This window comes from Parus major, chromosome 3 (assembly GCF_001522545.3).
Source record: "Parus major isolate Abel chromosome 3, Parus_major1.1, whole genome shotgun sequence".
Taxonomy (NCBI): Eukaryota; Metazoa; Chordata; class Aves; order Passeriformes; family Paridae; genus Parus; species Parus major.
In genome coordinates, this window is record NC_031770.1 from 69,068,375 (window position 1) to 69,082,739 (window position 14,365).

Genomic DNA, 14,365 nt, shown 5'->3' on the forward strand with positions numbered 1-14,365 from the left:
TTCTTATGTTTATACATGTACAGTGTCACTTAATTGGATAAAAAGCATTCTTTCCTCTGGTATTGCTGGATCTTGTTAGTCCTTCAACAGACCTTGTACTGCCTTCTTGGGGTCGGGTTGGCATGTTTGTTGTTCTGTGTTTTGTCAGCTTGGTTAATCGCAATCTCTCTATTTTTATAGAACAAATTCGATTAAAAAATATAAGGAACGTATATGGAAGGTGTTTGTGGTACCGCTTGCGACTACTAAAACCACAGCAGAACATAATTCCTACAGTGAAGTACGTATGTTTCCTTTGCATGACTTTCCATTAAAGCAGTTCTTACTTTTTTAAAAATAGCAATACATTGGTTTGTAATCAAAGTAGGATTTAGTTACTTTTGCATCACTAAAGAGACATTTGCAATCTGCTATATTTGAATAATTAATAGGTAATCATTATTGTTGAGTAGGGCTTGAAATCATGATGCATGCTGTTTGTCCTGTATCAGATATCTGAGAAATGAGACCAGTGAGCCTCAGATGTAAAAAAATAAACAATTTTTATTTATTAAAAAAATAATTCTCCCTCACTGAAATTAGCAGTGCTAGTGCAATATTTTGATTTAAATATTTAGTATTTGAACATATATACTCAAATATAAAAGAATAATAACTTTGTATGTTTGAAGGTAAAGGCTTTATATCCACCAGTTCCTGTTTACTTCCACCCTCAAAATATTTGGTGTTACACACCTGTGTCAGCATTTTGTGTTTGTTTTTTTTTTCTTTTTAAGACATTGTCTAGAATCTAGTCAAAATCTTTCTGTAAAAATAGGAAATAATAATATATATCTGCTGAGGACAGACTGTTAAAGAACAGAAAGAGACTTTGTGGTAGTGGATTGTCCTTGTTAAAAACTAGGAGAAAAAGTGGTATTAAAACTGAAATGCTAATACTTGCTTTAGTGTTTCTTGTTATTTTAATACTGTTTCTTTAAGAGTGATATGAGATGGCTTCTAATGTTATTAGAATGGTGCTAGAGCTAGTGGATTTGTATATTTAAAAAATTCTTTTCTTCCAAACAGGAAAATAGTCCTCCTTGCTGGCTGGGCATTATTTTTGTTCCTTGCATACAAAGTTTCCAAAACAGACAGAGAGTATCAAGAATACAACCCTTATGAAGTGTTACATTTGGATCCTGTAAGTAATAACATATTTCACTAGTCTGTACCACTGTAATTGTATATTCTGTGTGTATATGTCTAATCTTAGACTTGTTTTTTCAAACAAAGTATAGTGAATCTATCTAGTGTTTTTGTTCTTTTTTGGCATATGAAAGTTGCTGCTGCAGTTATAAATTCTGTTGTTACGTGCTTTTTGCCTATATCTGTACCAATTTATAACTTTTGTATCTAGCTTCTTCAAAATTCTAGTAAAGTAGTGAGGTGGGTTTTTAAAAATCCTATTCAGATGTTGTTTTCCTCTCTGTATACAGGAAGACAAAAAAATTCCTTTTGCTCTGTATGCCCTGTATAAATCTTCTCTTTTAGGGATGCTGAAGAAACTGTATAAACAAGAGTGTGAATTAATTTGATTTACGGTTTCTCTACAGAGCACTGTTTGTAAATGAAGGATTTCAATGAAGGTTTCACTGAAAGGTGTTGGTGATGCACATTCAAGGCTAGCTTGAGTCTTGGTTGTATCTCTGATTGCTAACAACAAATTCTAAACAGTGATCCCAGCCAATAGGTTTATTAAACTGGGATAAAAAAAGATATAGTTCTTACCTAGAAAATAGATGCAGTGCTTTGTTTATACTGAAAGACTGATTCAAAATGGATTCAAAAAATTACATATCCCAAGGACAGACTTTCTGAACTTCTTTTAAACTCTTCATCTTAACCACAATACCTCAAGCAGATTCTCTGCTTATGTTAATTATTTCCCGATACAAGGCTCCTCTTTTGAACAGTAGAGTCATCTTCCAGTTCTGGAGTCTGAGGTATGTTTCACTCTCAAGTCTAAAGAAGTATGCTATGGATCCAGCTGAGCACAAGAACATGAATGAGCTTTGAATGTACCTGTTTTGATTAAATGTGATGTATGTTGTTAGTGTGAGAGAGTTTAATATGTATGTGAACATCAGGAAATACATCTCTTGCCTTTAAATGACATTGACGTGTCAGCAGAGAAAAGCAGCACCTTGTGCTAAGAAAGCCATTTATAGCAGATGAGAAGTCTGTAGCCTATTTCCAGCTAGAGAGGTAGAACACCTGCCTGTCATGTCTAGAGCCAAGTTACTGCAATTCAACCCCTGCTCAGCTCCTCCGTAACTCACTGATTGCCAACTTGAGTTCTCTCACTGATGCATAGGAAGGAGCAATGCAAATTTTTACTGTTGAATGGTATCTGTTGGACCCATGCAGTTTAAATTTTCATATAACTGGGTTAACTTTGAGTAAACAAATCAGGCTAGGGATTAGGTCATCAGAGTATGTTCCTTCGTTATCTTTGGGAAATTTCTGTAAGTAACAACCAAGAGGGGAAAGACAGGAATGCATGTGGTGAATTATAGCTTTGTGTTTACTGATGAAAACTTGTACATGTGCTCAAGACACGTGCAATTTACCCAGGCAAAGAAACCAATTCTGGAATGCCTCAAGAACTGAGGGATGGTGAATGTTGTCATAAGGACTAGCTGAATGAAAGCAGAGATTTTAAAATGGGGAGGAAAAGATGGTTGTGATGATAGATAGTTGAAATAGGGCTCAAGATAAGAGTTCAGTATCTCAGAGTGTGTTTCTTGCTTTTAGGCAATTTCTGTTAAATCTCATGAAAGGCTTTCAGTTTGGACTATGTGAAAAATTAAAAGATTTGTTCTGTTACTATTCAGATGGAACCTTGAGAATTGTAGCCAGTCCTGCTGATGCGGTGATACAGATGCTAAAGTGTAATTAGATAATGGAGCTGTTATTGTTGTTAAAAAAAAAACATAACACCAGCAAAACCCCTCCCCCAAACTTAAAAACTTTAAAATGGTTGCAGATGCAACTTTAAAGTTTTGATGCACAGTAATACACTTCTTTTCATTCACACTCTAGTCAAGGTTATTTTTTTTATTTTATGTTGGCTTATCAGTTTATAACAAGAAGCGTTTTTCTCCAGAGAGGAACCACAACACTGATGAAGTCCAGATAATGTACTTACACCAGATTTTATATGTATTATCTGCACTGTGTTTCGACCATAGAATAGCTCTTTTTGAAGCACATCACTTGAATTCATTAACACATAAGGTGTGCAAATATTAATGATTTATTTAATAAGTATCTGTACTGCAGTTTTAGAGATGAGATCCAAGGCATAAAGATGAATCTCAAAAGTCTATACAGGCACGTTCTGTGTTCCAAGCAGACTGACACCAGCTGTCCAAGGCTACTAAGCATTTCTGTAAGTCAGGCCTAACCTCTGTAGCCTAGCTTTGGAAAATGAGGAGTAAGCAATTAATGTAGATGGAAAACTTGTCAACTTGTCAGGGATTATGTTCACCCTCTGTGTCAAAGAGAAAAAATTAGCTTTGTTTTTTCTATGGGCAGCATTCATCTGAGCCATGAAACTCACTCTACTCTAACAGCTTGGGATTTTTTTCCTTCCCTTTGTTCTTTTTCCCCTATATTCAAGCTTCTGCTCCCTGTCTGGCATTCTTCATCTAGTCTTCAAACACCTGCTTTTAGTTGAAGTCTAATTGATAATGGAGTAAATTTATCTTGTGCATTAAATGAGGCAGGCATGCTGTTGAAAAACAGTATTGGAATATGGCAGACTATATAAAGTAAGATACAGTAACAGCAAGTGAAGCCTCAGGGTAGTTTGATTTCTGGTTTAAATTTATTGAGACATTACTATCATCTGTAAATAAATTCTTGTGTGTTTATTATGCAGTTAAGGTCAGCATGCTAGGCTTCTCTCACACAAAATATTGAAAAGTCTTATGGTAATTGTGTGAAACATAGCAGATGACAACATACAGAAAAAAGCTTTAGCTGAACTTACTATAAAGTTTTGTTTGTTTTCTTGAGTAGTGAAGTTCACAGTCCAAGCTGGAAGTTAATGCACAGGGGATTGTGTTAGTGGCATTTAACAACATGCTGGAGCAGAATGAAAACCAATCTTTCTCAGGTATATGTATTCCCTTCGTTCAAGAAGTTTGAAATAATTTATGGGTAGGATGATTCTAGTCAAAGGTGTTTTTAAGTGGCAGGGAAATCTGCAGTTCCTGGTGACTGATAGTTTTATTTCTGCATACAAACTGCTGTGGACCATCATACTCCATCAATGAACTATGCCTAAATAGAAGAATATTGCAAGTGAGAATTCCTTGTATTCATGAATACGTTTAAGATTTGCCAAACAGATAAGAAATCTTTCCTTTTTTTTTTTTTTGTTCCTATGGATAGATAAGCAAAATAATCCAGAAATCCCAGTATTCAGTCATCTGAGTGTCTTTTAGTTAGGCTGTGACTTGTGTCTTCATTTAAAAACATAATGGTTGTAAGAATGTTTTCAGAAAAATAATAATGTTTTCATGAATTATATATATATAGTTTAATGATCCTATGCTACAATATAATTCTTCAGTGAATGCTTCAGAAAAATGCTACGCAATATGTATTAGGATTCTATATAAGAATGAATGTCATTTAAGGTATTTATTAATAAATGCAAACCTTTCCTTTTGAAGGGAGCAAGTATATCTGAAATAAAGAAACAGTACCGTGCACTATCCCTAAAATACCATCCAGATAAAGGAGGAGATGAAGTTATGTTCATGAGGATTGCTAAGGCCTATGCAGCGTAAGTTTCTTTTTTACCTTTGAAAAAAGGGAATCATAATATTATGGGGAGGACAGCCTTTATAGTAAGAACAAGGATGACCTAAGCAGGCAGGAAGAAGTGTGTTCAGATATGTAACAAAAGTCAAAACATGTCTTCCTGCAGTGTGTACTTGTTTTGTACGAGTTGGGAAGGATAATTTGTTTTGCACCTGTCAGAATACTGTAAGGTGTTAGATCTCTTGTGTCAGCTAGGAAAAGTATTTCCAATATAACACATATTAAATCTTAAAGATGAAAAACAACAAAGTGGTTGTTGTGGTTTTTTTTAACTATTGCACTCTGTTACAGCAGTTTTGAAGTGATGCTTAGAAAATATATGTACTGTTCATTTCACCTGGTGGTAAAGCCAGAGAGTAAAAGACAGTACTTCAACTGTTCCATCCAGTGAAAAGCATGTCTCATTCTGGATCTGACTGTTTTCTCTCAGCTTGCCCCTATCCCTTTCCATTTATGCTTGCCATGCAGTCCTGACTTTTTACTTGGTGACTGTTTCATAATACCTGTGTAGTTTTTAAAAGCTGAGTCCTTGAATCTTCTTTTCCTCTAGAGTATTTTTTGGCCTTATCTTTTATAGCATTTTTATTTTCTTAGTATCTGAGAGAAGTCTATTGTAAGAATTTGGTGTAAAGGAAATCAAAATACAGGAATTTCAATACACAGTTCAATCACAATACCAGTGGGATTCCTGTTACTGGTGTCTCTAATACACTCACTGTCACAATGCTGATGGGAAGGCATGTGTGGCTTGAAGCCAGCTGGAGCCCATTGCTCTCTACAGAATTCTAGTTGCCTGGTTTTTACACTCTGGTGACTGAGCCAGTGGACTCCCCTGATGCTGCTGCCTCAAACTTGAGCCATTCATACTTTTTTTATGCACTCAAAGAGAAATGTTTCTACCACCAGTTGATTCCCTCAGCTGTTGATAGGTATTTTATGTAAAACAAAGGCACCTTCGTGTCCCCTTTGTTCTGGAGTCAGCTTCTTTGCAGCAGCTGTGCTGAGTCACTGTAGTCATTCAGAGCTTCACAGCATGTCACTCTTACCCATTGCCTCTGAGACTTCTTCAGTTATTGGGGTTTATTGCATCAGTCACAGCATCAGAGAACCTGGGAAGTTGGTGATTTCTGCCTTGAAGTCAGTTGTGTGTGTGGTTAACCTTTCTGATGGAGAGTCCTGTTTGGGAAGAGGTGGGAAGGAAAACCAACACCATGCTCACTTGAGCAGTTTGGAAATCATACTTCTTGCTTAAACACATCTGTATCACTTAGAAAATGTCTTCAGTAGGAAATTCTGATGTGCCTTTTTGAACTCCTGAAGCATGTAAATTATTTACTTTGCAAGCCAGTACTCAAACACTTGGCACTACAGTTTGATACTTCAAGCACTAGCCCATGGGCTGTGGCAGAGGTATATTGTGAGGTAAATGATGCTGAAGTTCCTTGGCCATGCTGTCTTGAAATATTAAAGCTGCTGATTTGGTGGGTTTGCTTTGTCAACAAGTGAGAGACTTAGAAATGATCATGAGAGGCCTGACTTCTTCACTGGGTTTCTTATGTTACACAAAATCTTTCATACTGTGAAAGCCAGGTATTCTGTTTTCTAAAGCAGTATTCTTCCTTCTGGTAACAGGTATTCTGTCAAGGTGGCATACAATTGCCAAAGAACTGTAATTTCTGAACAGGCATAGAAACTCTAAGATTTAGGAGGTGGTGTCTTATTAAATAAGAGAGTGTTAAGTTAGGAAACTTGGGAGTTCCAGGGGAAAAAACCCTTACAACAACCAAACACAAGCTGTCAAAGGCTAAAGGTCTAGAATGAGATAAAGGCTCATATGGACTACTTCTGATCAGTCAACCCATCATCCATGTTTACCTTCCTTCCAAGAAAAAAGATACATTTCAATTTTGACTTTCAAAATTTACTGTGCTATAACTTGGCATCAAAAAATACTGTGTGCTGATGGGTATGCAGTCACCGTCATGAAAGGGAGATGGGATTGTGTCATCTTCTGTGTCTGATTTCCTGTCAGAGTCCTTAAAGAATTTGTTTGTGTATCAAGGAGCAGTATAACAGTATTGTTTCCTATTAGATTTCATACAAAAAAGTACCAGAAGCTGTTTATCTTTTCAAACTACTTCTAAAGGATAGTGTGACTGCCACATTTTAAAGTTTCTGTTTGTTAATGATTTAGAGAAATGTCTTTTGTATTAACTTAGTATCTTTTCTTGTAACTAGCTTAACTGATGAAGAGTCACGAAAAAACTGGGAAGAATTTGGTAATCCAGATGGACCACAAGGTAACAATTATGAATGACAGAGGTCCTGTAATCGCTGTACATTGAGATGTGTAATATCTGATCAGTCAAGAAGCACTTAGAGCTTTATATAGCAACTTTCTCCTGTGATTAAAGCAACACATCTGACCAATTCTTTGCTTGTAAAACTGGCTCTGGAGGTGGTGGCAGGGAAAGGCAAGAAAGAGTTTGCTTTACACATCTCAGACTTTTAATTGTGGTAAAAAGAGAAGAATTTTTTTTATTAGTCAGCTTCAGTAAGTATCTAGGGAGATTTGCCAGTATTAATGGAGGTGTAAGCAAAAAACAGAATACTGCTTATCAGAAACTTGTGGATTTTAAACATTTCCTGGTATTTATGATCAAATACTAGAGATGTATATCAAAAAATTAACAACTAGCCATAATGCAGTAAATACTTTAAAAGGATATACATGGGGATAATTGTTTCTGGGCAGGTAGCTACATGAAAACAATCCTGGTGATGGTGTGTCAAAGTTTTACAGTAGGTGATCCAAACTAAATGACTTTAAGACTGAAAGTTAATAATTTTTTCCTAATTTGCAGTTGTGTGAATTGCTTGTAAAACACCTTCGTGATTGCTTAAGTGGCCTACTAAGGAGAAATGTTGCATGTTTCTAGCTGATACTCATTACAGGCAAAATGGAAACCTGCCATTTATTAAAGCAAGTTATACAACATATCTGTGTGAATGAGTTACAGCTGGCTTGGAAATAATAAATGAAATTTGTAACTTAATTCTGAATTGACAGGATGACATGAGGGTACTCTATCATCTGTGCTGTAAATTCTTCTGAATTATATCCACCCAACACAGGACATTAATTTTTAAAGTTAAAAAACCAACCCCAGCCCTTGTATTGGTATTTCAAAGAAATAAAATCTTCCCTCTTCCTTCAAAAAACATCTTTGTCAACTATATCAATCTGACAAAGGCATTTCTGATGGATTAAAGAGGACTAAATTCTTTAATTGCTGTGTTTTATAGCATAATGGATTTCTATCAGCTCTTAGCTTCTACTGCTTCCTTTGCTTGGCAAATAAGAGGTCTCTGTCCCTCTTGCTACAAAATACAGATAAAATCTTTCTTCAGAAATGCTGTCACAATATCAGCAAAATGGTACCATAAATTTTAATAGCATTCCTAGGACCTTTCTGGAGGGTAAATTGTTTTTCATATCCATAAGCTACTCGCTTAGTGTTGACAAGGCATAGGATTTGAAGTTAGGCAGTTGTGTCAGTGTCCTTGAATGGACCTGAAGCTGTGACTTCAAAAGAAAACTCAGCCAAAACTTGATAAGGCACAAAGATCCTTGGCTGGCTTAGTGATTGTATTCACAAAGCTAAGAGATTTTTGATTCCCAGAGGGCAAAATGAAATGATTTTTGGCAGGCTAGCAGTTCATACTGTGAGCGTTAAGCCTCCTGCTCTTCTGAAAACTCTACCTCAGGCTCCAGTGGAATTAGAATTTCCTAATAAATACCTAATAAATACGTATATATAATAACCTAATGAATGAGGTTTATTTCTGGACCTCTCATTATTGTTTGAGACATCTGAAGGGTGGGAGAAGTCCCTGAATTTTCTTTCTCTCTCCTCTATTGTCTAACCTTGTTCCACATTAAAGTGTGAGGGGCTTTCTAATTTAGTGAAATTCATCTTCTCTTTATTTATATATCCATGGTGTAAAAACATGTACCTGAGCTATGTACTCTCGTCTTCTAGTTCTGTATAGACAAAGGATAGACACAATCCCTCATAGAGGTGTTTTCTGGGCTGAGATGAAGCACATCTGGGCTTAGACATGCCCAGCCATGTTTGATGGTACATCCCATCCTGTGTGCCCAGCACAGAGGAACAGGGAGCAGCATTCCTCTCTATCCAGCTGAGGCAGTGTGAGGCCAGAGGCAGGCAAACAAACATTCTTGCATTTGCATGACTTGCTCCTTTACTAAAAGTAAATGCAAAATCATTCAAAGACTGTTTGCAAGCAGATGAGCGGGATCTGAAGAGTATAAAGGTAGTCTACGAAAAGTGCCTTATGATTAAAGCCTATTTCTTTCCCCTTGGTATTTGCTGCTGTTTCAGCTCAATGAGCATGAGTGGGGGCAAGGAGACTCTCAGACCAGAAGAGAAAGAGCTTTTTACTGAGTTACTTCTATTCCTGGAGCAATTTGAGGCTACAATCCTAAAGGTCAAAAATATTGTAGTAAACTGAAATTTATTCCGTCAGTAAAAGACAGATTTTTAGTAGATTCTTCTAAAAATCCGTAGTCATTAACAGATTAGAGTCCATAGATCTTCCTTCTCCAGAGCAAGGCATTTCCTGTAACTTAATGGTAAATTCACTGGGTATTATCTGGTTGAACTCCTGTGGCTGAGGTGTGGTCAGGCTTGTCAGATATTTGATTGGAGACTCAAGAAATGGTAGTTTTCAACTTAGAGAAGCCACGTTAGGCTTGTTCATAAAAGCTGTTTATCTGAATTGATGGTTATCACAATCTGTTGGAGATGGCATCAGTGTAGCGCCTAATTTCATAGGGGTCCTAGCCTATCCTTTCTTAAGGCATGGCTCTTCATGGGTAACTGCTAGTACTAAGGAAAGCATGTTGTTTTTCTTTCAAGCAGGTCCTAGAAATCTTAGTCTTACTTTCTTTTCTTCCCCCTGTTGATTTCATAGAACTCTCAGTATTGGGATAAGATAGTGTTTCCAAAATTTAATTTATTGCTGCCTGTGTCTGAAAAGCTATTTTATGCTACTTTCTATTCAGATCTGTATGCTGGAGATGTTAGAGAATCATGTCTTCTATTTTTTGTAGCCTGACTTCTTTTGAAATGAGAAATGTTCCTCTTTTTTTTCTTATCAGTCACACAGAAATTTGAACTGACAGAGGGTTTTGTGTTTACAGCTTAGAGCATTTTCTTAGAGGGACAAACCAATAGAACTTCCCATAGAAATAATTTGTTCGGACCATTTTCTTGCAGTTCATTTGCTTACTTAACTATATGTTTTTAAACTGCTGAAAACTCTGCAATGCAAAACTCACAAATCTTCCAATCTGTGGAATTTTTATACACATACATACATACATACATACATACATACATATATATATATTTATATTTAAATAATTATATATAATTATAATATATATAATTATATATATAATTGTATATATACATATATATACACATATATATATACATATATCTAAAAATAAATCTTGTCTAGCTATTTCATTGCAAGATGTTAAGATAAAATATTTGGTATTTCAGGTGTTGGATTTAAGTCCTGTCATTGCATACTTGGCATATTTCTAATTTGTTGCTTGATTTTGCTATATTTGTTTAAATTTTGCTTACTGAAGTAACAAACATGAACGGGTTTTTTGTGGGTTGGTGATTTTGTTTCTTTGATAGACATAATGTGACTTTAAAAACATTTCTCAATATTTAATAGTGAATTTCTTTTATTTCATCATACAGCTACAAGCTTCGGTATAGCTTTGCCAGCTTGGATTGTGGATCAGAAAAATTCAATTTTGGTGAGTCAGCTTACTTAGCTCAAGATTTCAAGGTGAACTTTCAAGTGTTTTTGAAAAAAACCTCTTTGCTTAATACTGCACATTTTTAGTCAAACACATTAATACTTTGGTCCAAGTGCACATCTTTGGAGCAAGTTTCAGGAGTCATGAGTGTTAGAGTAGCTAAATCTTCCTGTTGAGAGTAAAGTATGAGTATGTTTGGATGGATCTCATTCCAGTGACAATGAGGCTCTAATGTGGTCACCCATGCTACAAAGAGTGTGTTCACTCTTGCAAGGAAACACATTTAGAGCCACAGGCTGGATTTCTCTAGTTCCATTTGGTTTGTTAGTGATGCTTGAATCATACAGTATCTAAGTGTTTTTCCTTTTGTATTTGTTGCTGCAAGGTATTTTTCTTAACCACTTGATTTCTTTTGACTGTCCACAGCATCACAGTGCTAACTTTTTAATTATTAAAGAAACTGACCTGTGACAGTGTGTGAATCATTTAAACTGATTCATATGTGAATCACACTAAACTGACACTCCTTATCTAAGCTATACCTAGTTATATTACTTGTAAGTTGCTCTTCAGAAATAATGATAGCAACTATGCAATAAGCTTGTGATAATTTTTAGTAATCTTGTGGTAGCACTACTTGACTGTATTTTAAAATAAAAATTAAACCTGAGTGGTATTAAATAGCCACAGTATCTAATACAGTATGTTTTGTATTTTTTCTGTAGGTGTTGTTTGTGTATGCATTAGCATTTATGGTTATTCTTCCAGTTGTTGTGGTAAGTAGTATCTGATATTTTACTCTCTGTAACCAAGTTGTAAACAAAGCTTTCTTAGACACAGAGTTCTCATTCTTGCCTTTCATAGAAAGTGAGCTGATTTTTAAAAAGGTAGTGTTTTCTTTTATTGTGAAAAAAGTGTAGCTGCTGTAGAGTTTCCAGAAAAATGCAATGCCATGATAGAGAGGGGACTCTGGGGAAATACTGGTTATCACAAGAATTATTAAGCTGTGAAATTTGTCTTGTAGCTTCTTAAGAAAATTAATGAGGTGATGAGCTCAAGAGGATATTCAGTGGTGTTATAGTAAAGACTGAGATGTCTCTAGCTGGTGGTGCTAGAATGATTACTGCAGGTGGAGCAGGTGGTTGATTTGGTTTTTCTTGGCTGCCTTTGCTTTCATAACTCCAGTTTTTATTCATCTTCTCTACACCATGAGATGTCTGCCCTTGACATTGCTTTGTGTCAGGAATCAATTGGTGGGAGAGTGTTATTTCAGGCCTCAGGTTTGCCCTACAGTATCGCTTTTGAACCATGTCCCTTAGCCAGTGGCTGTGTATTTGGGGTGTAGCATGAAGCAAGATTTAGAAAACTGACACCAAAAACCCCTCATGTTCTTGAGAAGATTTTCATTGCTTGCATCAGTGTGTGCTGAGACTCAGAGAGACATTATCCCTTCCCTTTGAGTCTTTCTGTGTAATTGAAAATTTAGTTTAGAAGATTAAATGTGCTGACTTAAACAAATGGTTGAATCAAAAGTCTAAAATCCAGGATGCAAAAATTTTTCATGCCTTTCCTTTTAGGATTCAGCTGATGCTTTTTTGTATACACATACTTTGTGATTTACACCAGTTTTATCATAGCTGAAGTGAAAGGAAAACAACCTTGCTGCTGATACAAAGAAATGTTTTGAGCACAGAAAAAATGTTCTGCCTCTTCTTTCTCCATACCAGATGTAGACTTGTATTTTCAGACTTGTCACTGTAAATTTCTTTTATAAGTCAGTGAAGAGGAATAGTCATTTTTATGGAGCAAATTATTTTATCATTTCATTTTAAAGTAGACATACAAGATAATTCATGCCTTTAATGGGTCTGTTTCTCTTTCATGAATTAATAAAGAAGGTGAACTTAACTACAGTGCAGTCATCCTGTATTTGATGGGCATCTAAAATAAAGTAAGGCTACTTCCACCCTTTGAATCCAGATTAATGAAAAAGGATAATACTGATAAGTAGTTCTTTCCAGACTTCCACTGACCTAAAAAATGTCCTGTACATGGGGCAAGAGACAGGATCTGTATCTGCAGAAGCAGTTAGGGCAGCCTTTCTCATGTAGGCTTTCACTGGCTTGTTATATTTTTCTTCCAATATCTGTTCTTGTACAACTAATTGGTAAATGTGGGATTGTAATTAATTTTTTTTATGCAGAAAAACCTTGTAGGAAGTTGTGTATTATTTTGTGTTAGCATTCATCTATTTATGGAGGAATCAAACCTAATTTATTAAAAAACTTGTTGGAGCCAGTCCTAGAGTATTTCCCAAATAATTAAGTAGGTTGCAAAAATCTTTCCATAGTGGGAGAATTCACTATTATTAAAGTAATAGTAGTAAGCATCACTTACTACTTTACTGCTTGTTGCTCTTCACTGACAGTAAATTTCACAGTAGATTGAGGAGTATCTTGGATGTGTTTTCTTATGTTAAATGAGCTCTGCTTACAGGGAGGAGTTTAATGAACAGATTGCAGTTTATAACCCAGCACACCATTTTTCTGAAAATATGTTAGAGAGTACAACCCATGTAGAGTGAGTTCCATAATCTGAGTCACTGGTATAATGCTAATTAGGCAATTATCAGAGTGTTGCTCTTCTTCTGTCAACCTGAAGGTGTATGGCTTAATTCTTAATTCACCTCCAGATTCCCCTTCTGAAAATCACTTTGTGGTCAGGTGACATAAAGCACAGTTTTGCAAATTTTCTTGTAGTGAAAGAAATCTCTTTGTTCTTGGTTTGGTCTTAAGCCTGCCTAAACTAGATTTGAATGCTGAGCTGCGCTGTAAGGAGTTACCACATCATACATAGAAAGTGGTAAATCGAGTAAATTTAGTGGATTTATTAAAACAACACCAGAAATAAACCAAGCAGTGTATATCTGTGCAGATGTATGTGCTGGGGAAAATTTCTCTTGGCTAGAGGTCACTTAAAAGTGTTTAACGTTAGATTCTCTCAGATGAATTTATCAGTGTGCTATTAAAGTTTGTGTCAGCAAATATATTTTGTTTCCCTCTCCTTTCTGAAATTCAGTTCACCTCAACCCAGATAATACCAGCTGGGCTGAGTAACCTGGTTGTTCACAGACATGAGGTCATGCACTATGGCTGTTTTGATGCTTCCTTGTTGCTGATATCAGTCCGTTTTTGTTGAATATTTCAGGGTTCCTGGTGGTACCGATCAATACGATACAGTGGAGATCAGATTCTGATTCGGACAACTCAAATATATACATATTTTGTCTATAAAACCCGGAACATGGACATGAAACGTAAGTAAAAGGCATCTTGAACTGTAGATGTGTTCATCTGGAAGTGTCAGTCTGCTGACATTAAAATACTTCTATTTTATAGGCCTTAATTAGGTTAAAGTAATGCTTCTGGTTCCTTTAGAGTGTTTTTAAAATTTAATTCCATTGCAGGTGAAGACTACTCTGTAAGAAGACTTAAATGTTTGGGAGAGGGAATTTTATAGATCTATATTTATATCTATCTGTGCATGAGAAAAAAGAGAAAGAAAAAGGTTTATTGTGTGTTGGGAAAAACATGCTGACCTGTAGCCCTCAATTGCCAGTAGGAG

The 14,365-nt window shown here is 35.8% G+C and overlaps 1 protein-coding gene across 1 annotated transcript in view; it reads left to right on the top strand.

Annotated features, from left to right (window-relative positions):
• SEC63 (SEC63 homolog, protein translocation regulator) overlaps window positions 1-14,365 on the top strand; it is a 60,025-nt gene that overhangs the window by 18,618 nt on the left and 27,042 nt on the right. Inside the window, exons 2-8 of the mRNA XM_015622004.3 lie at window positions 181-280; window positions 1,069-1,183; window positions 4,725-4,837; window positions 7,114-7,175; window positions 10,680-10,738; window positions 11,467-11,517; window positions 13,949-14,057. Of these exons, the coding sequence (XP_015477490.1) occupies window positions 181-280; window positions 1,069-1,183; window positions 4,725-4,837; window positions 7,114-7,175; window positions 10,680-10,738; window positions 11,467-11,517; window positions 13,949-14,057 (609 nt within the window). The remainder of the gene's footprint in view (window positions 1-180; window positions 281-1,068; window positions 1,184-4,724; window positions 4,838-7,113; window positions 7,176-10,679; window positions 10,739-11,466; window positions 11,518-13,948; window positions 14,058-14,365) is intronic.